The 27227-nt window shown below is 42.1% G+C and overlaps 1 protein-coding gene and 1 long non-coding RNA gene across 3 annotated transcripts in view; one reads left to right on the top strand and one right to left on the bottom strand.

The window, feature by feature from the left end:
• LOC111243031 (locomotion-related protein Hikaru genki-like) overlaps window positions 1-27227 on the bottom strand; it is a 103508-nt gene that overhangs the window by 16589 nt on the left and 59692 nt on the right. For both annotated transcript variants that reach the window (XM_086986458.1, XM_086986460.1), the window contains 3 exons: window positions 21072-21279; window positions 10987-11087; window positions 8088-8267 (listed from right to left, as the gene is read on the bottom strand). In XM_086986458.1, the coding sequence (XP_086842584.1) occupies window positions 8088-8267; window positions 10987-11087; window positions 21072-21279 (489 nt within the window). The remainder of the gene's footprint in view (window positions 1-8087; window positions 8268-10986; window positions 11088-21071; window positions 21280-27227) is intronic.
• On the top strand, window positions 13369-26107 carry LOC147758309 (uncharacterized). The gene is made up of 3 exons (XR_015326053.1): window positions 13369-13534; window positions 15838-15940; window positions 26000-26107. It is a non-coding gene; the product is annotated as an uncharacterized LOC147758309 (long non-coding RNA).

Here is a 27227-nt window from a genome sequence, read left to right on the forward strand (position 1 = left end):
TGAACTCTAGTGATAATGCAGAGTAACCCACAAACCCAGACGATCGTTTGTGTGACTAGATCTTAATGCCCACTATTTATCTTTCAACCCGTATTCATTTAGTGGTTCTTTTTCGTATCTCATCAGCGAATTTCTATCGTACATTGAATTCGCGGCCCTAGTAAAATGAGAGGCACAGCTTACGTGGACTTAACTTCACCAAACAGGGAAGAGCCTTCGGTATAATACTGATGAACAAAGCCTTCCTTTGTGCCAGACTTTCTCAAGTATTTGTCAGGCCGTCCACAACGCGTGAGATGTAGCTAAGATATACACAAGAAGTGTATATTCAAGCAACCTTTTGCTGTTTCTGATCTAGTGGGTGTCATTATCTAAGGTAGATCTCTCAAAGCCAGCTCGATCGAATGATAAGATGACCCCTGCCCCTCAGGCAAATATGCTATTCAAGGCAGGCCAACGTCAGCAAAGGACCTATAGGAACTCATTCAGTGTGGCAGCAGGGCAAGCTCCGGCAAGACGCAAGGTATGGCTTTAAACGTAAAGGCTAGAAGCGTCGGTGCTGGCCGTGTAACGCAGTAGCTTTCAACGAGTGGGGGCCATTCGATATGACAGCGCCTGCGGCATCCAAAAACGGAGCCAAGGAAAAGAGTGACGAGGTCGTCGGTTCGCATAGATTAGTTCGTAAAGGTTAATGGCCAGCTGCGTCGACGAATGCGGACCGTCTGAGCAATCGCGCCAGCGGCGCAGCGAGAATTGTCGCGTGAGAAGAATGACTAACCTAATAGTAATCCATAACACGTGACGTCTGCGCAGGACATTCAGGAAAATCAAAAGCTGATTGACTAATATATATCGTATACGCATACGTATTTTATGTATTGATATGACGTACAACAAAAATATATATGTATATATATATATATATGGAAGAAAAACAAGGATTTGAACGCCATATGCAACCCTATGGCTACGAAACAAGTTACTAGGAGCTGCCGGGAGGTGCGTTGCTAGGGGGGTTAAGTGCTCGACGGGCTGCTGCTACTTCGAATTGTAGTGACAAACCACATACTGCAGGACTTCTGCAGATACCGGAAGTTTTCTATTTATATAGTCGTTGATATATTTTATAATTAAGGCAACATTACACACTACTGGCACCGTCTGCATTTGAGTATGGTGGCTGTAATTCTTTCCTTTAGCTGGCGTCGGTGCGCAAGCAGCGCTAGCGTTCAAATGAAGCCGTGCTCTTACTTGTTCGCATAGCTACATTGTACCTTTGGCAGCCGCAGAGAACAGAGAGCATATCTGATACATGGGTTAGGAAAGCCGTCCAGCAAGGTCGTAAACATCAATTAGACTTTGTATTGATAATCCAAGCTGTTTATTGGCTTTTTTAAATAAACTATATTAGTCTTTATTGCCTAATCCGCTCCGGACCCTGTTTCGGCCATAAACGAATACAGCCCGACTTAATGCTCATAATAAAGTTGCTAGCGGACTAGTCGCCTCCACTTGAGAAACGGAAAACGTACAGAAGCTATTCTTGTAAAACCTACATTGTACTATGTGTAGGAAGGCACATTTGCTGTAAATAATATATTTTCTATATTCGTATAAATGCGATAGGGTATACAGTCTTATTCTATTGTTATTGACAATGAGAACATACAGGATGTGCCTGCCGAGTTTTTTGTTGAGCTTCCAGGCCTACAGGTTTTTTACATCATTGCAAAGACGCACAAAGTTCTACATCTACATGCTTGTTAGAAAATTCGAATAGGCACATCTGCGGCGTTCCAGAAACGGTAGATATTTCAGGTCCAGCAAATAGCACTGGGGTATATCGTCAGAGATGGGTGACCTTTTTTCAATCAAACAAAGAGAATAACTCGTACTTTTGGCGCTTGTGGAACTTTTGAGCGTTATCTCCGACATAAATAGGGATTTAATCCTTCTTTGAGTTGATTTTTTTATTAGTGTTCATTTTATGGATATCAGATGAGTCTTACAAACACAATACAGCTCGGAACTTGCGTTCTCCTACTTGCATATGAGCTAGAAATGACTTTTGACATAATGGCGTCGTTCAAATAAAAGCTGGAATTTCTGGGTGGGCCTATAATGTTTTAGGATTTTAAAAAACATATTACATTTTTAAAAAATGAAGCTAAGTAAGTAATTAACCTTTTGGTATATGACATCAACATCATTATAACTCCTAACTGTATATATGAGTTCGCCAGCTAATACTACATCGTTTTCTGGGGGTTTATATGAATAATTATTATACAGTTATTACAGCCGGTCTCACTCAGCGCTACCCCAGAAAGCCAATCGGCCAACAATGGTCAACAGCGACAAACATAAAAAGTGGAGGTATGGTGGTCCGAGCGAGAAAACGCGAGCCCCGGGCTTCGGCTCACTATCTTTTTCTTCGTTTGCAACGGTCGAATCGCATGCCACCCGAACAATGCCATTGCTCCAAGTTGTAATAAACAAGATTTTTCGATGAAGATTGCGTGTATGTGTTATATTGGGGTTCGCGCACGAAGAGCTATAGCAGGAGAAGCAGTAGCAGCGACAGCACCAACAACACCAGCGATAGACGTTCGACGTAGACGTAAAACGTGAAAAAGCATAGAAGCGGTTGCTCAACAAATGCCAACAAGCGGCAGGAGCTTCAGTCGGTCCAGTTATGCTTATAAGCGTCCAAGCTCACAGGGAATCGTCAACCCTAGTTTCTCGGCAATACCCTAGTTACAATCAGTTGTCACATTTCCCGTTTACCTCCTGAAAACCCTAGTGGTATCTAATTCAATGTAGTACTAATATAAACGGCATTCTCTACCAATTCAGCGTTTATCCAAACATCAAGTCATCCAATGGCGGTATTTGGGTCTGTGTATGTCGGTCGTACGGCCAGCACTCAACTATCGTTCAAACGGTAGCCAAATGCTATCGTCGTCAAGCGAATATTGGCAAAAATCTTAGTAATGTTTCGTAAAAAAAGTCACTTGGTGTTGCAAAAAAATCAGCGACCGACGTCTAACAGCCAACGTGCGAAACTGTCTAAACTTCGTTCATTTTCGGTCAGTGCGTGGAATGGAGCTCTTTGTTGAACGGAGAGATCGCCGAAAATGAAATAATCGTGCTTTGGCCCAATTCTTTTACTTCCTTTGCTACCTTTTTGTGATTGATATAACTCGTTGTTCTAACAATGTTTTTCTTTGTGCTCCACCTATGTTTTTCGCTAGGCTTTCCTTTAACGTTTGTGGCCTATGCTCCGCATCCCCCATAAAGAACGTGGGCAAATCGTGCTCTTACCTCAATTCTCCTGCGCCTCTGTGCCAGATTCTCATTAACGCTTTCGGAATGCACTTTCTTCGTTGTTATGCTTCTGCTGGCCTAAATTACAACAACTCCGAATCCCCTCTTTACCTTGTTTATGCAAGTGAAGCCCCTGACCTTGTTCCAACCGTTTTTCTCTATTTCATCAATAGCCAATGCTGCAACGCAAGGTTTGTTTCTCAGTGCTGCTTATATAAACGTCGCGCTACGCCCTGGGGGACGGTAGCCAGACAAAAAAACCTCGTGACAATTCTGTCCAAAAGCCGTGCAGTACGAAAAGGACCTCAATAGGCCACTACCGTTTCCCACTAATCAGCCCAAAACAACCCGCACTGTTATAACCCTACCTGAATGGTATTTACAGCATGGCCGTGATCCCTGCCGATGTACGTGGGGGCAAACTTGTGCTTGTGCCTCCCTATATGTCGGTCGACGTTGGGTGCAAGTCTGTGCTACTTGCGTCCGTGCCTAAACAAGCGAGGAGGCCACATTTCTTGCGTCTCGAGCAATGGCGTCACGTCCTACTGCAAAAGCCACTCGAAATACGGTGGGGGCGTATTCTAGTGCAATAACTCTCGTCGCAGTGGTATCGCCTAGCCATCTTTGCCAATCGGATTAGCAGCGATAGCACATTCGGCGGCAAAGAAAAGCTGGGAAGGCCAACCGTTCTAAACAATATGGCCATTACGATGTCGCCGTTAGACCCATTTCCGGGCCATTCGCTTGTTTTCTTTCGGTAAATTTACCCTGGGAAGTTCTTCTTTGGCATTATTCATGGTTGGTATGCCATTTAGAGTTAGGGCATTGAAAAAGCAAAGAGATCAGAGGATCACAGGCTTCAGGACACGCTTAATTTTCGGTCATTGCTATGCTCTGTGTATGACCACCTACAAAGACTATATTATTCTTCAGAACACAAAAGGCACAGTAAGCTAGGCAATATTTTTTTCCAAAGAATGGTATATAAATGCATTGGCCATAGCCACTGCCTGACCTTATGGGCATTTTATTGATATACTATTGCGCATTTGTAGGCGCATGCGTGAAGAAACATATTGTTTAACAAGGTTGATCTCGTCTAATAAAAGATGAGAGAAGAACTATTACATATACAACTATGTATTCTTAATTCGAGCCTGCTCTAAACAGTGTCCTTTTTTCAAGGGAAACTTCCAGTGCTGCAGAGCATCTAATTCACACGTACTACGAGCAGAGTATAATATGGATTTTTTAGTACGTTAATTTAACATTAGCCAGTCGCTGCGCGCTGCGCTAATGTCAGAAGCTCAACTATTAGGATCTAGTGCGCTTTAAAGTTGAGCGTGTCTAAGCCGACAAGTAAGCAAACAAATAAAACAAAATGTCCGTGGTAAGAGGATTGATTTAGAAATCATGGAAGTTTTTATTTAAATAAAGGTTAGATCCGGATGTCGCCTAAATATCGTTTCGAGTTCGGATTGTAAAATTGTTACTGAAAATCTCGGCAGACAACAACTTCCAGCCCAAGGCTACTACTGGACCAAGGTTGTTATACTGGTTATTCCGAACATAGCAGAATTTCGATTCTATCCGGATGTAGGTAAAAAAAAAATAAACATCGAGCATTTTCAAATGGTTCATGGACGTTCAGATACTGTATCAACTGAAATCAGCAATATAACGTGCCTCTTTAGTGATAAAACTGTTAAAAATGTGGCCTTGATTACGAGTTAAGGCATGAAGTGTTGACTTCAGTCTCTTTTGTGTCCAAACTCAAACCAGTGCTTTTATCTGAATATTAAAGCAAAAACTAGCGTTTTTCAATTTTTCCAAAAACTAAATAGTTGACGTAACCTGAACATGCGACCCTTGAAAGGTATTCATAGTTTTGATAAGGATATACCTAAATTATAATAAAAAAGATTATTCAAAGGTCACACAAGTCTAATCCAAAGATCCAGATGCGGCTATAAAAAAATCAGTTCTACTTGATAATCACACTGCGGACCTATCGACATTTTTGTAGACCCAACGCACGGCTTAGCCGGTCTTTCAGCCGCAGAAGCTATACAAATACATACATTGTGCAGTTTATTCTTGTATCTACACAAACCCCTCGTTTTTTGTTAATAGCCATTCAATAGCAATTGCAGAGATTGTCCCAATTTCTTGTTTTGTTGAACGTCACGTGGGGCACGAACAAAGACACGAACAAAGATACCGGCTATTAGAAGCATCAGCGTCCATGGACAAAACAAGACGCTGTTCTTGGTTCTTCCACATCAACTGTTAAAGCGATAGCATACAAAGGTGAAAAGCAATTGTGTGTCGCTTTTGACTGAGTAGGTCCGACGGTCTTTATGTGCCGGGGCGTTCGTCGGATTGGCCTTAGTGCATTGTTGCTGCTTTTCGGGGTCCTGCTGCAGCTAGCACATTCCGCAAAGTGGAATGAGCGTGTTTGATCATACTACCATACGATGGATAGGTGTTCGCCATCATTCCGTCAATCGATTCGTTGTCGGCTTGGTTCTTTTTGTCCTCGCTCTGGCAACAGAGATGGAACAAGACTCAACTGGCTTTCTGACCCGTTCAATGCGATCTTTACTCGGCCACTCCGCTTTGTCCTATATCCCACCTGAAGGAATCTTCTTGGCTGACACACACATAGACACATATTGACACACTTGTAGTGCCCGCGCAATCCTACACTGGTCTGCAGGACTGTTGATGACGGAGGAGCCGGTCGCTCGTGCCTTGCTTCCGATGTCTCTGTTATCGCTGCTCTAGAGTATCAATCGGGGGACCAGCAGAAAGTCTTAACGTGTCTTGGCAATTTGTCGGGATTTCTGACGCCAAAGATTTCGATAGCGATTGGCTTCAACAGCGGGAGTTAATCCAAGCTAACGATAGACTACCTAATAGATGCGCCTATTACTATTGCTCGAACTGTTTTCGATTAGCTAGCGGTGACGTTGAGTCGATGTTCAAAAGAGTACATTGTCGTGTTGGGCTTTGGCAGCAACGTTGGAAGTGAACTAAAAGCAATAAGGGACATCGAGCCTTCGTAGAATTTTCGGTGAAACCATCAAATAGCCATAAAGAGAACAATTTGAGAAGATTAATTACCATATATTATGGTAAGGATTTTGGGGCATAATTCCTAGAATGAAAGAAGAGATTTCACAACGACGACGTTATGAGTTGGGCAAAACTTATACGATTTGAGATATTGATTGGCGGCGCAGGACTACATTTATTTGAAATTCTGTAATTCTTGTTAAGTTCTAGCGACATTTCGCGAGTAAGCAAATCCTATAATACCTTGATAGTACAGTATCAAGTGTCATACTTAGGATAATTATATATTGAGTTAAACAATATGTTTTGGCGCACTTTTTCAAATACTTGCCTTTCCCTTCAGTTCTCTCCTGTATGTTCAACGTAACATGCCAATCGAAAGCTTTTAGCCCTTTCTATCAGCCTGTGCATTAAATAAAAATAAGAGAAGATTTACCGCTCGACTCAATAATTCAAAATTCTAACATTTTGTTTGTTAATAACAACTAAGACCAAGTAAAAATAATGAGATTTGTAAAATTATATTAATAAATGTTGACATAGTCTAACGCAGGTATTTGCATAGGTATAGCTTGATTCTGTCCTGGTGGCGATGAGCGGATTTTAAATCGAGAAATATTTTATATACAATTGTAAGTATCGTAGCGAAAATAAAGCAAGAAAAATTATTACGTATAAATTTGGTGTAATGTTTTAATATTCTGTTATGCCATGTTAAAAATTTCGTAATATGCAAACCTAAAAACATAACTTGATGTGGAACTTTTTTTAAAGTACTAATATTATTAATATAGAATAGTACTACGACTGAAAACATACTAACTTATTGGACAGGTATCTGGTCTGAACCAGTTGCGAGTCAGATTTTCACAACCTTTTATTAGTTTGAATGAGTCATTTTTTAGTACGCATGTCCACGCGAAGCTTCCTTATAATAAGTCGTTGCGTTTATGGCGTCAATGCATTCTGCAACAATGGCCTAGCAAGGCACGAGTGTTCTCTTAAGAATTTGCATTTTGAGGAATGTTCCCAATTAAGCTGACTTCAATGCAAAATAATAATAATAATTCTTTCGTCACAGTCATTTTTAATCATATCCAGTTAAAAAGAGGCCTTAAAAGAACTGAAAGAGAACCTATTTCCTTTGAGTAAAAACAAATATTATTTATAGGATAATTCGCATTCATATGAGAAATTGGTGTCACACAGAGTGGGTTAAATATTTAGAAAAGGTTCGCCATCGATTAAATAGTCCTTCAAACCGTGAAGCTTTGACTCACTCAGTTTGAAAGCATTGACATAAACATCTTAACAAAAAAGACACTAATGTTTTACGAAAAAGTACCATTAAATTTAAACATTTCTAAAACGACTGCACTACAAAAAACACTATGCAGCAGAAAGTTTATCTGATAAAAAATCGGTTTCACCTTCGCACGATATACACGTGCCTTCTATGATTTCCAGCAACTAAACCGTCAAGCATTACTTTCCTCTAGCACACACCTAACGTATCTACGCTGAGAATCAAACCTAAATTACCACCTATCCTTAAGCTTAGTAGGCGAACACGTTGTCTGCAGCGCAACCACGGGAACAACGAGAACTATATACCCGTGATTCATTCACAGGCCCCGTCATGACACAAAATTAGACGCAAGTTGTATATTGGTGCTACTTACGTTTGCAAAAGGGGGCGCGGTCAGACCATTTGCCTGACGCGAGACAACGAATCTCCTCGGAGCCCTGCACCATGTAGCCCTCCATACAGGCGAACTTAGCCCGCGAATGCAGACGATTCTGATATTCGGACGTCACACGTTGATCATCCTCTTCACCTTCGATTTTGCCACACGTCACATCTAAACAACCGTGAAATTTGGTGTATTAATTATTAGGCTATAACACTACTTTCGTCAATAGTTCAGTAATTTCACAAATTTGTGCGTGCGCCAAAAGGCATTATCTCATGATTACCTTTATCGTTGCTAAACGTATCTAGTAATTGTTTACGCAGTGAAAAAATAGTGCAATCAATTCTGTTTATTTATACAGAAGCATTGACCACGTACCACGTAACAGTACTTTCCACTCAAACAGAATCGTGAGATTTGTTCAATTCTCATATTGCTTAAAAACTTTTTCGCAAGATATTTTTCCACAGGTCTAAAATCTCTTCGCACCAACACATTTAAAAAAGGCAATGCCTTTTTGAACACTTATGTTAAAAATTGCAGCGCAAGCTAAAATATCACTGAGTTCTTTGCATCCAGACAACTAAAGTTTATTAATTACATGTATGGACCCGAACAACACAGCAAGAATTATCAAAATAAAAACTGTAGTAAGAACGCTACACTAACGCTGTCACAACAGACAAATATGACTGCTGCTTTGTAAAAGTATTTTTTTTCTTAGAGTTTTTGCAATCCTTCGAATCACTTGAGCTGGTAACAACTTATGTCAAACAATTTTAATGTAAATTATATATACAGGAGGGGTCCTCCGTATATTTAACCTCCAGATAGTCATAATTATATATATCTGGTATTATTCACACAGGTTGTGCACCGCCATGTATTTATCTCAGAAGATACGAGCATTACCAGTATTAATCCAGAAACTTTCTAGACTATCCTAGCATACATTATTTGATGAAATAATTTGAGATTAATAATTTTAATAAAACGAGAATAATTTTTAGGGGTAATTTAGTATAGTTGAGTTTTAGCTCATTATCACTACTGTGAACGAACGACAGATGAACACCCACCTCAGATGTAACTTTTTTTTTTTGTATAAGGTGAGTGCGTAAGTTCTGTTTTCTGACACCGAAGCTCACTTCAAGGCAGTAGCCGTAGTAATGTGGGATTTAAATGGTAAAATTCACACCTTCTTGGTCACTAGCGACTCTGGGTCGGTGCCTGTTTTTTCTAATTCAGACTTTTTTCTGTGTTTCTTTCCGGGAACACAAAAAAAAAGCCAGAAACGTTCACAAGCTAACTTTAACCGTTTTTATTACTCACACCTAAAAAAAAAATTACGAAGACAAAAGCGTGAATAATTGGTTAATTTACAAAACGCTGCTGAGTCCGCCAAATATGAAACAAATCAACTCATTCAATACTAACTATCTTTAACGCTAGTCAATGTGGCCAAAACGAAATGCAATCTAAATAAAGCATATATATATATATATATATATATATATATATATATATATATACTATTTTCGTGGATTCTAGGGAAAATGACGATGGCACGTGCACTACACCGCGTACCATTTTTTTTACGAGCCGATGTCGTGTCGTTGTAGACAATACTAGTTGTAACTTCAGTTAATGTACGAGAAGATCGTCCTCTGGCATAGCTTAATCTCAGAGTTATCAGGCGCTATTAGTTGCGGTCATGTCAAGGAGAAGGTCGGGACGGAAAAGGACATTATCTCGAACCATTCCGAAAAGAGTCTAGTTAGAGAGGAAAGCAGGTTGAAATTAAACTGCCTGCGGGAACACCTTTACCGGTGAAGAACACAACACCTGTTGTACATACTTGTTATAAAAATAGATTTGTGAGCATTGAGTGCGAGTACTTTATGCGATAATAAGACGATCATCGATAGGCCATATCATTGATTTCGAATAGTTTTCTGACAAAAGAATCCGTATGAGCCGACCAAATACATAGGCTTAAATCTCTAACGAGTTATATTAATGCAGTAATGAGCGTATTTTTTAATTCACGCGATGAGTGAAAGAGATTTTTCTAATTACACAAAAAAAAGGTTGTTTGTAAACGAATTTTATAGTGAACTAATAATGCGAGTTGCCTTGCAATGTCCTGCATTTTTTCTTGACAGGCCTTGTTTGCCCGAAGTACCTTACAGCTTCCGGTTCTGGAGTCCTTCCTAGACATCCCATGGAATTTGTGAGGCGGGTGCCCAGCTTCGTGGCCACACGATATCAAAATGTGCGTCCCTCCGGCTTTATCATATTATCTCTTTACTGCTGATATGCCGTGTCGTGAAAAAAATCACCACAAATATGCTTTGTGGAAATCTACAGATACGAAAATGCGACCTACGAAACTGATGTAGGATACAGGCCTAACTGTCGAGACATGTTGAACCTGCCATATTCTTTAGACACACGAGCTAATGTTACAGCGCTATTTTGAATTGCGCATAACGAACGCCGAAATCGCCCAGCCTGGAAAAGTACGACAGATTGCCTAGCTTCTTTATACACCGAGATTTCACATTTAATTAAGCATAGTTAAAGGTAACGCTTTCATCGAAATCTAGACCTGTGTAAAATCGATGATATTTCAGTTACGTGACCATGGCTTACTAGTTGACAGCTTGAGTGTTTCCCTTCTCATTCACAGTCTAATGCGTAAAATCGGTCTAACTATGTTTTGCCAATACTCTTTAACATTAACTCTTTGTTCATAAAACTAAAGGAGGTAAAAAAAAAAGGTGGACTTTTTTTTTGTTGTAACAACAAACATTACCTAAATCACTTTGAAGATTAATAATTTCGATATTTTCCCTAGAACCTTTAGAATAGTTTTAGTTGTTACCTTTGACTTTAATAGCGATCGAATTTTTTTTTTCACGCGGTGTTGTACATGTAAACACACCAGAATCTTCGTCACGTGCTCCGTACAGCATAAGCTCATACCTGTTGAAACGTATACAGAAACAAAATCAAATCAAAGGTCTAATAAATGACACGAAAATTATATGTGTTAACGCGGTATCAAAAATATGATTAGTGCAGCCCGTTTATGACATGTCGCAAGTAATAGCGTAGGACATTTTACAATATTCAATACAAATACTTAGCCATTGTTTGTCGATTTCGACTGTGGATTAATTCGACATGATACACGTGTTGATTGTGTTTTACAAATATTTCTATAAGACACTTCGATATGTTTAAATAAGATAACTTCCTTTATTGGTACCAAATTGTATAGTATTTAGGGATCGATAATGATACTTGAAGCAGCGATCCCTATCAGTTCTTGTCAATCGAAAGCTTAGCCTGATAAGTTGCAGTGTATTTAAAGGTGGCTAATTTTTTTGTTGTGAAAGACGTCCGATGTACGTTATTTTTTTTCTTATTTGACTATTTTTTGCGCTCCGTACTAAAATCTTTAGATATCGCGTCAGATAGAGCTTTACTAGGCTTTTCTCCAACGGAGCGAGATAGTCAACATATGCCTTTGTGACCATCCGTCAACGCGTTAAAGTTGAGACTTGAATAAGCTATAGTCACGCGTTTATGGTTACCGTGGCAGTCTACTCAGAGAAATGTGTATTAGCAACCCAGATCGCGTGGTTTTTTTACTCGGCATAATGGATGTATTTTGAATCGTTATTTAACAGGCATCAATCGTTTTTTTTTCAATCACTGCCGCAGCTCCAACCGAGGTTACAACAACCTAGCAAAGTATGTCACATACAATAAATCATTCATCCACTGCGCCTATTTCATTGTTTTCACTATTTACTTACTTGGTCTTCCATTGTGTGCCACCGAAATTTACTATAAAAATGAAATCGAACAAATAAAACATGCAAAAGGCGGACAACGTCGATGGCAAAGGACGAGGTCTGCACTCAGATCGGTTAGCCATGCGGCGGCAGTGGTCAGAACAGTTCGATTAAGATATGGTCTATATTTTCCGCCACTGTTATTTCTTCGCCTTTCCGTCGCTCAGTTTTTCCACTCATAGAGGAAGGAGACGAAAGCTGGGTTTTACTTTGCTAGCTATTGAAAAACGTTTTGAGCGCAATAGTAAACCGGTGACGACAGTAGCGACAATTGCGAAAGGAATGAAGTCGACAGAAAGGGCAGGTCGCCAAAAAGGGAGAGAGAAAAGGTACCGGGGAGCGTCTTTCAGGAGCATTACATATTTTCATTTGGCTCCATTTCTAAACTTCGTCAGAAGGGAGGGTGAAGAGGCGGATCCGAGACTTTGTAAAAAGGTCTGCTCACTAGAAATGGCGTGCGAGGCGTTTCCAACGCGCGGAAGTAATCGAGGGTACGTATAGAATATCTATAACGTATAGCGGCTTGGATTGCCGGTAAGACTCCAGTTTAAAGAAGGTAGAAATTAGTTGTTTAGGTCGCATTAACGACGCGAAACAATACAGTGACAACTGAGACACGCAGATTTAGCGAAATAATCTAACTGATAATAGCTATTTCTACTACGGAGAGATTTGATTATTTCGGGAGTTTGTTGTGTAACTGGCGGAGATAAGCACAGGTATTGCTGGAGATATTAAGCTTGGCATATTTTTTAGTTTTACTTTCGAAACTACTGTCGTTGCTTCGGACGGTTGACTTCTACAAACAGCGAACAAATTCTGTTTATGACTGACCCGGCTTCAAACCTGAACTGAAACCTAAATGTTCCTAAATTTAGTAGGCAAATACGTCACCACTGAAATTTTAAGAACCTATACACGTTGTTGTCGTCATCAATAGCTTGAAATTCTTCATTGCTAGATTGTAGTGCCGTCGTAAGGTAAGGCAAAGTATTGGCTTTGCGTTTAATGCACAGCTAATGTGACTTAACAGATAGCAGTACTTTTTCCAGAGGGGGGCATATGTGTTAATGGTGATTTTACGTAGATCTATCGAATATGCTATCGCATCAAGAGAGGATCATGTATCTAAAATTGAGGAAATAAGGATTAGTGTCGGGATCGAGTGACTAGCGCATGATAATGAACTTTGTTATCGTTAAGCCGCCACCGCCACTTGATCGAGGGTGAAAACCGTTTGATCCTATGGAAATGTTTCTGTTTTGTATACATAAGATCGAATACGTTCGTCTTGCAATATCTAGATGAATCGGCTTGTGCCATTCTACCCCTCTGGATGGCTGGAATATATAGGACGGATTACACGCAGAGCTTTAAAGTGCTATTGGTTTTGACCGATTTTTATTAGATCCATTATACGCCGCTTTCGTTCCTTACGAGCGCAATATATAAAGACTTACTAGATTAGTCCCAATCAGACTGAAAGCCAAAAGGGTCTTATAGCTAGTGCCGGTCCAGAGGATCCGAAAAGACAGTAGAAGAATCATAGAAGAGTAAGGGATCGCACAAGTAAGTGAAACACCAACAGCGAAGGACCGCGGTACATTGCGGCGCCACCGCCACGCCCCTTACCGCTTGACTTTTGCCTTCTCTAGGCTATTTCTGATGTTCAGGTCTTGTCCCAATTCGAAAACTGGAAGATCCTCGCTATCCTGCCCTCGTGTTACGACCATCAACATCATATATTGCCAACAGAGGCAGTACTTCCAGATAACATCTCCTTCTTGGGCTACACATTCGCTCGATGAGTTCTTTCCTTCTTTCATTTTTAGGTATATTGAACTCATACACGATGGCGCAGACAGCAGCTTCTCCCATCCACGTCGTTGTTCTTCGATCTCAGACTAATGCCATACTTGCAATTCGAAGTCAGAAGCTTTTCACTTCGACGAAAAGGTACTGCTACCCAAAGTGCAACTAAGATTATAAGGAAACAGGTACCAAACTGGGGCTGAGCTGCTAGCGTTTCAGTAGGTCCTGTTTTGCATTAGTGAGACTCCGGTAGATTAGGATGGAGACGCCACCAAAGAGTCGTCCTTTGCCAGCGACCATTGCGAGAAAAGGGCGCGGTTGAGCCGGACGCCTTGGCCTCGACTCTGATCACAGAGCGAGTTAGTACTGCTCCAGCAATCTTCCTTCCACGGGTCCTTTCCAGTCTCGGTTATCGACCTGGTGACTTGTTCTCCTTCCCTCTCTTTTTCCTCTCTCATTGGGTAGTAGAAGACTGCCAACGATGAGCAACAGCGATGGAGGTTAGGAGGCGACTAGAGATTTTTTTCCTTTTTTGAGAATGCAGAGGAGAAATGGAGAACCAGAGAAAAGAGGGACGAGGTCGAGCGCGGGCAAAAGAGAAACTAAACAGAAACCGGGAGGTCTAGAGTTAGAAATAAAGCAGACGACGTTTGACGCCTTTGGAAGTAAATAATGACGGTGCCATCAGGTCGTTAAGCCACACGTTAGGAACGAAAAACCAACGCAACGGCGGAGGGACACAACAATCTTAGGGCAGACTTGGCAGAGATTGAAGCAAAGCTCTTGGCAGAAAGAACGTTTGAGAACCACGCCTAAATGATTAGCGATCGGATCGGTGTGACGGGTGCATATAAAATATCGGTGTGAAGTTATAATTAATAAGAATTCTTGGGACTGGGATAGAGTAGTCGCCTAGGTAAGTAATCAGTATTAGAAGACAAACGTGTGCTTTGTCAGTGAGCAGCTAGGACGCACGATCGTCTGATAATTCAAAAATTTGACCCATTTGGCTTAGTGTTAACCGAAGATAGGCACATATGTTCGTACACCTACAAATGGTTCTACATACCTTGACTGGAACACAGATACAATTGAAGATAATGTAGAATTAATAGCAAACATAATCAAATCGGATAAACGTATAGCCTGAAATAGTCACCCACAACTTGAATATTTTATAGGATCGAAGTAAGGATGTTCTTGATCAGGATGGAAAAGTGATCATTACAAGACACAGTAAATGAGTGGACAATAGGTGTCGAGGAATTAGGCGTATAGATAGAAGGATGTATACATGAAAAGAGCGTTACATGATAAAATCGACTAAATATGGTACAGAAGAACGAGAAAAAGCTCCAGACGAGATACTCATTGAGCTAATATTAGAAAGCAAATACTAAATACGGTGAAAATAAAGGGGGCAGATGGATAGGGCGGCGGAGACGAATATGCAAAATGAGGAAATCATTAATGTCAAAAGTTTTAGCTTTAACATTGCAAGAGACTTGATCAAGTACCTCCTCGGACCAAAACCCGAACTCGCTTCATTCGATCGAGTAAACTCTGAAACGCTAGGTGTGATGTCAGAGAGCAAAAACTGGATTAACGCGCATCTTATTATTTATCTCACTTTGTATCGGTTAATCATTTCTAGACAGAGTCATTTCTTTCATCCTCCGATAGCTCTTGACCGCCTTCTTGCAAAGCTTCGATTCTTGTCGCATGTTTAATGCCTGCTTTTTTCTTCCTGGGTGTCCCCTAGAAGTTTCTCTGTGGGCACCTTTTACAAGCCTTCCAATATTTTAATGCTTAGAGCTTACTTCTCCCTGTTTTTCTCTTTCCTTTGCCTAAATCGCTGCTTGTAGTGTTTTTTTTTATTTGAAATTTGGCTTTGCTTACATAGGTTCATTTTTTTCTGCAGGTCAAATTCATGCGGGCTGACGGAAGATCACACAAACACTTTTCTTACATGTAGTTGCGTTTAAGGGCACAGAACAGACCCCAATCAATGTTCTTTCATTCAGTAATAGAGTTCAAATGGGTTTCCTTGTGCTTTTTAGTCTTTCTCTCCAGGCTGAAGCTCCTCTTCAGTGGTCAAATTCGTCGGGTCATCTTTATCCGACGGGTGTGCACCGGTCAAAACAGTAGTCTGTCGTGGACATGGTAAGAGACAGAAATTTATTTGAGAAGTTTCATTTCAACTTGTAGTTTGCCTATCCCCTAAGCGCTTGCCTCTCCGCCAACATTAACTTGCGATCCAACTAGCTTGTCATTTCTTTTTAGCTTGTTTGCCCGCCCATCTTCGATACGCACCCTTCTGCACATGGTCAAACCTAGTTTCTTTGCGACAAACCGTAGCATGCGGCAGGCAGCTGCCGGAAGGCTTTTCATCTCACGAAGGATCCGTACATTCCGTGTGGGTGGCAATATACATTCGGAGGTTTTCTGAGTCTGCTTCGCGCTTGCATTCCCACCAGATATCGCCGTCATTCCAGACACAGTAGTCAGGGAGTGGTGCGTGATTGTTTGGAGCTGCCGTTCCGTGTTCCATGTCACTTAGTATGCGTCCATCGTTCGAAGTCGACGCGAAACTCCGGAATTCCTGTTCTTAGTTACCTGCTCCTGGGAAATGAACGAGGGGAACTGCAATGAATTGAACAGGACAGCTCAAGACCTGTCGAGACTTCGGTGGGCAGGCAAAGACATAACACGTGATATATATACAATGCGACTACTTTCATCAATGTAAGGACATCATCCCTACTTTTTCCTTCCGCTTCTAGCAAAGGGTCCTTATTGCGTTTGCGCCTGTCTCGAATGATAGGTTTCTCTGCTAAAAAAAAAGAATATATGAGCTTGTACTTTCAAGGACCTGGCCTGGTTTATTTCTCTATGTGGAACGAAAAAGGCATCCGGACCAAGCCATCGTCCCAGTCATAGTCGTATCGTTCTGGCTGATTCCTTTCAACGAACGTAGTTGTTCGGATCGTTGACGCGCATTCTGGGTCGAGTGTTAGGGTTTGCCACGTAAGGGATGCTATCGCTAAGCGGAAGAAAAAAGTTAGGGTTTAGAAGAAGACGCTTAAAAAGAGCGATACACAAGAAAAGGCTGTGTTTAGGTATATTCATCGTTATAATCTTTTGTAACGACGAGTCTTGAGTTAAAGGCCTTGTTTCTCTCGTTATCCGGAGGAAATTTGGACAGAAACTATTTATAGGGCTTTGATAGCAATGGAATTAGGAGACTTTGGCTTTCGGATCTGTTAACCTCGTTCCCAATTCAATTTCGTTGATGTTTATAATTTGTTTTGTTGTAAAATGCATTACTTCCAGGGACACATTGTTGATAATATGACTAGTGATTATGACGAGTAAAAGAAAAGTTGGCAAACGGTATCACGGCAGCAATAGGTTTTGGATCGTAACCATTTAGTATTCGTTGAAAATATTTGAAGAAGATTAGATTACGTTCTAATTGTAATTCGTTTTCAAATATTTAATTTGTTGATCTACATGATCCTGGTATCGTGTACTACATGACCTAAAACCACGACAGAGCCAGGATATATTATAACTTCGTATCCAGCATTGTGAACCTGCGCTGTGCCGTGCACCCAGAAGTACTTTAACATAATCTTCAGCAGGAAAGTCAGTCCACCAGACTGCTAAAGCCTTATAATATTCTATACGTGAGCTCATGTTGAAATACTATTGCCCATGTCACTACTAGCATTTGATAAGAAAAAAAAATTTAAGGACCATTACTCAAACTGATTGCGATTGAAGTGACGCCGGCATAATACATCTGCGTGACGACTCATGGCTCAGTGACTACGCGGCCGGGCACGTCCGATGCAAACGTCGCAGTAAATAGAAGGCTGAAGATATCAAGGCTAATTATTCCATTTGCCATAGGCACACATAGTATGACGCATGACATGACGCATTTCATGAAAACTTAACGATATTCGCTAACTGAGAATAGCGGAAATTTTGGAACAATGCCTAAAATTCTCAATCGGTCGGGAGTGTTTAAGTTGACGGGCAACATCGGATATTTCAATGGCAGGCACGATAGGGACATGTGTTATACCCACAGAGGAGAAGCGGTGAGTGGTCGTTAATACAAAAGCAGATGGGTAACCGGTTGGCGCCCTGGTCTATTTGAGATTGGAGGGATCAAAGTGATTTGATGAGGACAAATGAGTTAAACTGGAGCGTAAAATCGAAGAGAGGAAAGGGGATTATTTCTTGAAAGACCAATGGGGCCTCAACTGCGGAAAGCAATGAAGAGAAAAGCTTAAATGCGGCAGGTAAAGCTGGGAGAGTAGGAGAGAAAGGAAGCGAAAAGGGGAGAGAAGTGAAATCTCTATCCGAAAAGGCCTGTAAAACTGCGTTTTTTCTAAACCCAGTCTGCGCAACTACTGGTATGGCAACTGGCTTTGTTCTCCTGTGAGCTACAGAATGCCTAAGGATGCAAAAGGCCCGCCGAAGAAGACGGAAAGCGTCGTTAAGGTGAGATCGATTAACGGATGCGGTACCCGGTCGTGGCGAAACCGGGTATCAAGAAATAAAGGACGAAAAAATGGGTTCCTAAGGCTTTGCCTTTGTCGCAACCAGCGCGTGACGACCTTAATCTTCCCGCAGCCACTAGACACATTGGACAAACTATCTTGTCAAGTGAACCCTCTCCTGTGACGCAGTCGACTACTCGAAAAAACACGTAGAGCCAACTGGCGAATCACCAGCTATTGAATGTAACAGCTGAGGAAATGTATAGGGCATTCAGCTTGGGGCTCTTCGAACTTGTAAGGGTAATAGATAGAAAAATACAGAACCTTCTTAGAAACATTTAGCAGCTTATCAGTTTAATTATAGAAATCTAAACTAGGACACGCAGTCCTTGATGCGACGAGAAAATTGGTCGACGGCGTACAGTTCCGTACGATACTTGTCTAGACATGTACAATTTACTCATTCACTACTGTGTACGAGCACCACTAGCTGATCACGTACAGGTTGAGCACTTGGGCAGTGCCTAGGCGGATGCCTATATTGGCGTTGCCTATATTCTGGAGGCATCTTTTAGCTTCCCGTTGTTTATGACAAGGACGGACGCACTTTGCCGAGACGACAAAACCTTGGGAATACATTAGAATAAATGAATTGTGCTGATTGGTGGCCCAACGTCTATATTCTGTTACTGTTCGCTGACTGAGATGGGGTAAATGGGGTGCATGGAATCCACTAACCTTTTGGGTACATTTGAAGTATGGCGTGAAATACGAGGAATTCGGCAACAAGTAATTAAAACCTGTGGGCATTTTTCTAATGGGTGGCGCGCGGCGGGAATGAGTGAGTACGATCGTCGACGTTGTTTTTCTTACCATCGTTGTTGACTGGTATCACTGAGCTTCGCTTGACTGTCCCACCCTGGTCTCGTTAACGCCATCCCAAAACCTCTTTGTCGACAATCTGCGCTCTGTCCGAGCTGGCGCTGGATAATCAAGAGGTCATTCGGATATCGTTACAATAACACTACACTAATGTACTGAGCTCAGATAGTCAGCGACTAACATTGATACGCAGCACGTCTGTGCATGTATACGAAGTCGAGTGCAAAACCCTAGTCGCCTCTCTCTGCCCGCGTTAAATTCAAAATATAGGGTGATGAGGCACCCACGGCTAGACGACTCAGCGCAAGTGATCTTGCCGTTCTCTATACGCGCGATCCATATGAATGTTTCACAGTTAAGCAGGTGTAGTGTGATAGATATTAAGCCCGGCGAACTTGTTTGGGGCTTCTACAGAAGTATGTATGGCGATTTACGCTGGGTGGTCTTTGTAACGTATGTAGTTGTTATCATCGTCGTTGTCTGATTGCAAGTTCCGACAGCCTGGTCTGTCACTTGCTTCTAGTATGTGCTTGTCTCTCATTGGTTTAAACGATGGCTTCGCACGGCAAGATGGTCGTCGTCTAACTCAAAATAGCCTCTACTCTAAATTTACTTCATCTAGGCTTCCAGTTGCTACTTAGAAATCAATAAAGAACCCTCCAACAAAAATACCTCGCCTTTTTTTCAAGTTGTGACTGGTGCTTGAAAGATTGTTACTATTCCTGCTATTATCATACAGCCTTCCGTCTAGTTACCGCTTCTTATGCTTCTCGTTCTAAGTCCGATAGGAAGGAAAACTGTAGCATCGTTTGCGGCTCAGTTATCTGCGAAATCCGCCTATCACACATCGCTAACCCCCTCATCATCGGATTCGGGGCTGAGATTTCTTAAATAAACAGGCCTTCGTGAGCACGCATCACCAAGTTAGGTTAACTGAACCGTGTAAGAAGAACTATATAAGTTACAATGGTTTGCGCGTCGGTTCTCGGGTTTTACTTCCTTTTCTAGTTAATGCTAATTTTCATTTGGTCTTCAGTTCCAGGGCAGATTCGACGTACTGCCTACTCTTCCGTGAACGTCTTTTAACACAAAGACTTTCGTGAAGTATGGCGTCGAGCTTATTCCGCTTCGTGAGAAGCGGTTACATATTAGCCCGTTCTGACAGCAACAAAAAAAATTCCCGACTTAGTTGATTAATACTTAAACTAACCACTCAATTTTGAAGCGGCCTCGATCTTTCCGCCGTGGTTTTATTTTCCATATGACGGTTTTAATAGCAGCTAACTTTCTCTATTCACAAGCACGTGTAGCAGTGTCAATACTCTCTCCTTGTATAATGTTGCAATATGGCATAGCCTATCGCCGGTGCCCTGCAATAATTTTGCAATAATATCTATCTGTGACCTTTTCGTTCAAATGCTTTATGTTGCTTTGCCCCTAATCTCCATATTCCAACGTCCTTATTTCTTATTCTGCCTTCGTATAGACCCATATATTTCTCTTGAGTTTCATTCCACTCGATTCTAGATGCACCTCCCAGTCTCATTGCATCAAAGGAGGCGGAAGGCTTTGCCCAGAATTGGGCATAAATGGAACTGTCATTACTGCATCAATATTGCCCAGTTAGATGACGCCACCAACTCCAGTGGTGTAGCTTTTATACATTTTTGCCGTGATGCTTCTATTTTTTCAGTATCTCTACCTAAGATTAGGTCTAGTAGTCATTACAATGACAGTGGAACATTACGTGCTAAGAGACGAATGAACGCGGGATTTAAGCCTTGGAAAATATCTGTTTGTTTTACGCCAGCGGAAGTCCTCAACCGCACAATACAGAACTGGCGTGGTCTGGCGCATCTACTTAATTTCATAAAAAGTGATAGTAGAGCTTAGCTCACCTCCATTCGTTATCTTTGAGCACCCATACGCGGCCGTATTCACGTTCAGTGGTCCAGGACCACTGTGGATTCCCTTGGTGCCGCTCGAACAAGCAGTATAAATAGAGATTAGAACCGGGTGACACGACCAGCTCTCCTGTTTCGGAAATGCCATACTCGCCCTTTTCGACGAGGAAATCCAACGTAGGCGGGAATTCCAACTCTTCTTCTGCAAAGATCGCAAGAAACTTTCGTATTAGCTAACCCCATGTCTATAATAGTTGAAGGTGACGTGAAGCTCCTTATATAGCATTTGGCATTAATCCCTTGGTTAACTTAAGCTTGTTAAGTGTTACATCACAAACGTTCAAGAACCATGTGTAAGTGTAGAAGAGCCTATCGAAGTAAGTTCAATAGGCTCCTGAGATCCGGTGCTTATAGCAACTAAGCAACAAAAGGAATGGGCAAACCCATCAACGAATGCGTAGGTTGAACGCATAGGATCCATGTAAGGGGTTTCCTAAACACTACTGACTTACATTAATTTCACTTAATTTTCGGCAACACGGAGCGTATCTTTTGGGATCTAGAGAACTCTTCTCAATTAATTGAGTTACTAGAAAATTGCCAAGCTCCCATTGATAATATTAATATTCTACTCAGTGTACAATTCTGCTATGCTGATGGTTGATAGCCTAGTAACATTATGTCGCCTCCACATATCTCAAATGCCCTAATGCAACTAACAAACAATTAAGATCATCGTTGGTAGTCTATTGATACTTCATCCATACTCAAAGTCATTAGCTAGGGTTTTATAAACAGTATAAATCAGTAACTTGCAGTGTAATATAAGTAATTATTAATTTTTAAAAATATAATATATATAAGCCGTGTCTATAAGAATAAACTTATCGTAGAATGAAAATTACAGTTGGGCCTACCGCTTTACTGATACACCATTTAATAATCCTCTTTTGTTGATATTCCTATACTATTCATTAGCTTAATCCAAAAGTGCAAACCTACAAATATTAAACGAAGTATGCTGCGTCTAATCAATGGGTCGTGCACGCCACGCTCACTGCCCAGAAGCACTGAACGTTCCGTTTCCTGTATAATGATAAGAAATCGTCATGCACTCGTATAATCGTGCTTCCACTAAAATTAACTTTGGGTTTATAGCACATTCTACTCTAGATCCGACTTTAATTCTCTCCATGTTTATACTTTGTCTAACTTCTGCACCTTATGGATTCGTCTGCGCCAACTGCCCTATTGTGCACTGGCTGGCGTGCGTTCCCCCGCGATCGCCTCTGCCGTCACCATATTTCAAATAATAAACCCTCTGTACGGCGCATATGAACTAGCGCATGTAAGCTTTACTCTCGCCCAGCCACAACTCATCGGGATTCTAGCACCTCTCAGGATATTGTGGTTCTTAGATACTGGAGCTTCGCCAGTATGTGGAGGAGATCCCTTGCGATATTAAAAGACGTCGCTTGCCGCCAGTTTCACTGGCTGCCTAAGCACTTCACCCCTAGCGACATCTGAGCCATTCATTTAGTAAGTGAAGCAATCACGACAATGTTGAAGTAAACGGAAAATCAGGAAGCACCAAGACTCATGGGCTTAAGTCTGCAGCGTGATTCAGCGGGCAGCAAGGAAAACTATGACTCCACACTAAACCAGCCCACCGCAGTGGCGAACCGAAGCAAGGAAATGGGGCAACAGCAGCGGCTGTGTCAGCAGCGCTAAAGCAAATTAAAAAGTTAGTTCGTAGCAATTTTCAATCCTGTGCTCTTTAACATTCCTTTTCCACTCCAAACCCTACGCCTGTTACTGTTCCTGTCTATCGAACCTCCCAATTGTTGCGGGGGGGGGGGGGGGGGTCATACCCTTAGAGAATCCGTTGGCACCACCACTATGAGCCTTCACTTCAACTAGACTTCAATAAAAGACAAAGACTTAGATGAAGTCGCCGCCATACCGGTCCCTGTATTCCCTATCGCGTGAGCAACCTACCCAGAACGAACGCAATTAGAACTCAACGCTTGTTCGGAGCTACCAGGTCCTGGTAACATGTGTCATAGTATGTTACAGACTGTGCTTTGTCTTTTGACCAGATGTGCCCACAGGGCCTACGAGCAATCTATCCTCGTACATTCCTCTTCCTGGAGAATGTATGGGACAGAAGACCGCACCCATGACTATACAGACGGCAGCCCAGGCAAATCTCTATGTAAGAGATGAGAGATCTACTTGCTACCTTCTTGCACTAGCTCAAAGTGATACTAGTATTATGGGTACCTCTACAGTTACTTCTATCCTGTTGCCATATCTGAACGTGAGCAAGCAAGACAGATTCCTGGGTACTGTTCGTCCCCATTATCTGAGTTAGCAGCAACTGCTAAGCGGACGACGTGGTAGTAGTAGTAGTAGTAATTCAGAGAGCCCATATTGGAGACGCTTAATGGCGGGGCTCCATCTGCGAAGCAAGCCCGAGCGGGAGCCGGGTCGTCTCGCTGGCAGCTATTGTGCACATATTGAAAGGTCAATACAACTTTTTGTGATCCCACAACAGAGGAAATCCAATTTCATATCAACATTTGCTTTGATTTTTCGGATATCCTAAAGTTTATATTGAAATTTTACTTGAATATGGTATTATTTCTCATGCTATTTGTATACAGAGAAAAGAAAAGCAACGTTTTGGTAATTTCAGAATAATGGTCCCCTCTTTTTCACTGTTCTCAAATACGACATCAGTAACGAAGACGATGAAGATTACAAGAGCGGAGCGAGATAAAATCAAATCAGAGGCTCATAGCAGCGCATGCTAATGCAGAGATCGGCTGCTAGCAAACCGCTTCGTTGACTCCGACTCAATATAACGAAATAGCTAAATTTTCCGACCTATAATTTAGCGTCGTAAAGAGCGACGGCACGGAAAAATTCGAAGTGTCCATGAAAGATAATTTCGTGTCTAAATGAGCAGGCAAGTTCCAATTAATTTTGGGAAAATGAAGAAAATAACGCACGCGGAAGGTTGGTGAACGAGGGCAAAGCACGGACTCTTCTCCTGAAGCGACACCGGCGAATTAGTCGCAATAGTATGCTTAGGTCGGGCGCAGTCGAGTTCTCCGAAGGACTTCGATTCTCTTCGTATCCTCTGTTTATGTCTGCCTAATACTGCCTTCTGCTTCTGAAGGCTGTTGCTTTGAAACTCAAAGCATAACTATATTAGTTTTTGCTTTTATACGGGCGTTTTTGACCGCGCGCCGAGCGCGTTTTCTTCTTTCTCTGCTTCGTCACCGTTTGACAGCGTTCGACTTTTGCGTTGTCCACGTCCTGCTGCCGCAGAGTCAGGGCCATGACCAGCAACAGGCGCTCCAACCAACAGTACGAAGACACAAACAGACGCCTGTCTCACATCTACGTGGGCTCTTTTTTGAAGACTGTCAAGTAAGTCTACCCACCGACAGGGCGCAGCGTTTGGATTTCGTTTCACCTAGACGCATTATACGGAGCATAAGACCGCCGTATCACCTGCGTCGCCGGTGACCGTGTTGAACCTATGGCGTCTCAGATTTTCCCATTTACCTCTCTCTGTTCTTTGCGCGCTCGCTGCTCTTCCTCGTTACTGATGCTGACGTTCTGTACTCTGCAAGCCATTGGATCGCTCACTCAAATGATATACTAAACGCACGAACATTGCAGTATATTTAGATAGGACGACAGGCATCATGTAGCAGACGGAAGGACTCGGACAAACACTATTGAGCCTAAGGCAAGTAGGTCATAAGTGTGGTCGGACCCGTTCGGGATGACTTCATGAAAAGCTGATCTCACTAGTGTCAGTCGTAATAAAAAGCCAATAGATTCAGCGGAAAATTGAACCCATAAAATTGGTTTCTATTTCCGTACATGACTAACTCAAAGGAGTCTCTGCGTAGTCGAATTCCTGATTTACGTGATACTTCTTCTAATGTATTAACCGCGTTGTATGTACCGCATTTTGTTTCTTCTAGCTAAATATGGCCCTACGACTCAATTAAATTCAACATTTCTTATCTCTCCTTGCTAATTTGTCGTGTGAATTTGAATGAAGTCGTTCGCTCATTACTATCTCTTTTGGTTCTTCACATCTCGCCGTCCTCTGCGAACGCCTCAGTAGAAAAAAAGAACGTTCTTAATTGATTAAGTTGCATCGGATCATGCTTTGGAAAAAAGTGGCGTTCACATGCAGTGTCGCTTTGCTAACACTGATACTGGGCGCATCATAACTAAACATGGACTTCGAACGAAACTGTCGTAATCCCGATCTTCCACCGCAAGTATGTGGACGGACGCTTCCAATCGTTTTGCTTTACTTCGATGTAACAAAAGAAAAGGCTAAAAAGGCAATGGCATCATTTAGAATCGACCTGGGCTTTTCGCTTTTCTTGATCTGCTTCTCCTAGCTTGATATCGGCTTGTTCTAGGCCGTATTGATCTGAGAAAACCTCCGTCAGATCTCTATTTATTTGAAACTGAAAAAAAAAGGGGAAGTTTAGTAGACCCAGCGCTCTTTACTACTAATTAGAAAGGGGTAGAATTTCGCAGCCTATTTTGTCTTGCTACATCTGCCGTAGACTCGTCTGGAACCCAGCCCAACCCAGCTCAGCCGAGCTAGAAAATTATGCGTTGTCCGCCTCTGCCGTCGATGGATAATCGCTTAACGATCATCTGACGACAGTCCATACCTATGCTAAGCCAGTTCACTTTACAGGCAATTCAATCTCATATACCACTTTGCCGAACTGGAGCAGCAGGAAAAGTGTCCCCATTTGTATGGATTGCTTTCGGTACCCATATATTTAGGAGTAATTCGTGTGTGTGTGTGTATGTATCTGTGAGGTTAAAGCTTGCTGATGGTCTAGCCAGATGTGCCATTGTTTCGTTTCTAGTAGTTTTCAGGCAATAAAAGAAAATGAAACGTCTATGACAGCCATTACACAGATCGGTACAGGAACAAGACAGAGGACATTGTCGTCACGGGACTACGCTTTTCGGGCAGGTAACGGTGACGACTTTGTTTAGTAGCATGACCGAAGGTCAGAGTGCTCAGGGTTCTATTGCACATAGGCCCATCATCCCTCCCATATACTTTACGCGCCTTGCAGATTGCTCTCATTAAAACTGCCAGAGAGAAAAGCAGCGATTTGTCCCTTTTTCTCTGTCCTCTTCGTTGTATGCCTGTTTTCTGCTTCTCTCTCCCTCCCCCTTCTGTCAAGCTTGCTGTTATTCTAAACCTTTTCCACTTTGTATCCGCTCCGATCGTAAACTGAACGAGCGTCGAATGGACAGAAATTAGAAGGCCTGCTTTACGGAACTAGCGTTCTATAAAGCAACCGCGGGGCTACTCGTACTTAGGGCCGCGTAGCTTCCACCAGTGATGCCTGGCCACATGGACCGTTTGGATTGTGACAAAGATGACGACGGCAGCCAAATGAGAGGACAGAAAGCCATGTGGCCGTATCAGCATAAGACCAAGCTGCTTCACTGGCCGAAAAAATCAACTAATACTGTTTGTTTTTCTTAACCGTCTCCATTTGTTTTCTATATGAGTTTTTATTTTGCCTGTTTTCGACAACAAAACTTTTACACACAATGTGGTCGCTGGTAACGACATTCAGCCAATAAATATAAGCCACGTTGTGCTCCCATTCTTCGATTGCTGTTGTTCACCGCTGTCTTAGCTTTTAACCCAAAGGAAGAAGCAATTGGATAGCGAATGGCCGAACAAATTCCCTCGTGAAACCGCTGATTTGTAATTCGTTGTGTCTCTTGGGAAGCAGGCAGCCATGAGAGGTGGAAAAAGGGCATGCCAGAGAAAGGAGCTTACCAAAACCATCATAAGCTAGGTCAGCAACTCGCAAAAGGTGGTAAGCCAGGCAGCCGCTTGAGCAGACGAGGGCTTTTTGCTGCCAACACGGCCCTAACTACCAAATTCTGATCGCTAACGCAAACAAGGCAAATGGTGGGCAAAGGCTCGGCTGACTGCCCATGTCCTTTCCATTGGGCTGTATCTGTGACCCCAGCTTATGAAGAATAGGGAACGAGCGCGTCTTTTGAACCGAGGAGCAGCAGTAAACGGTACCGACGGAAAATCCATACGACTGAAAGGCGGAAAGT

This window comes from Varroa destructor, unplaced genomic scaffold, assembly GCF_002443255.2.
Source record: "Varroa destructor unplaced genomic scaffold, Vdes_3.0 BEIS01000001.1, whole genome shotgun sequence".
NCBI classification, from domain to species: Eukaryota; Metazoa; Arthropoda; class Arachnida; order Mesostigmata; family Varroidae; genus Varroa; species Varroa destructor.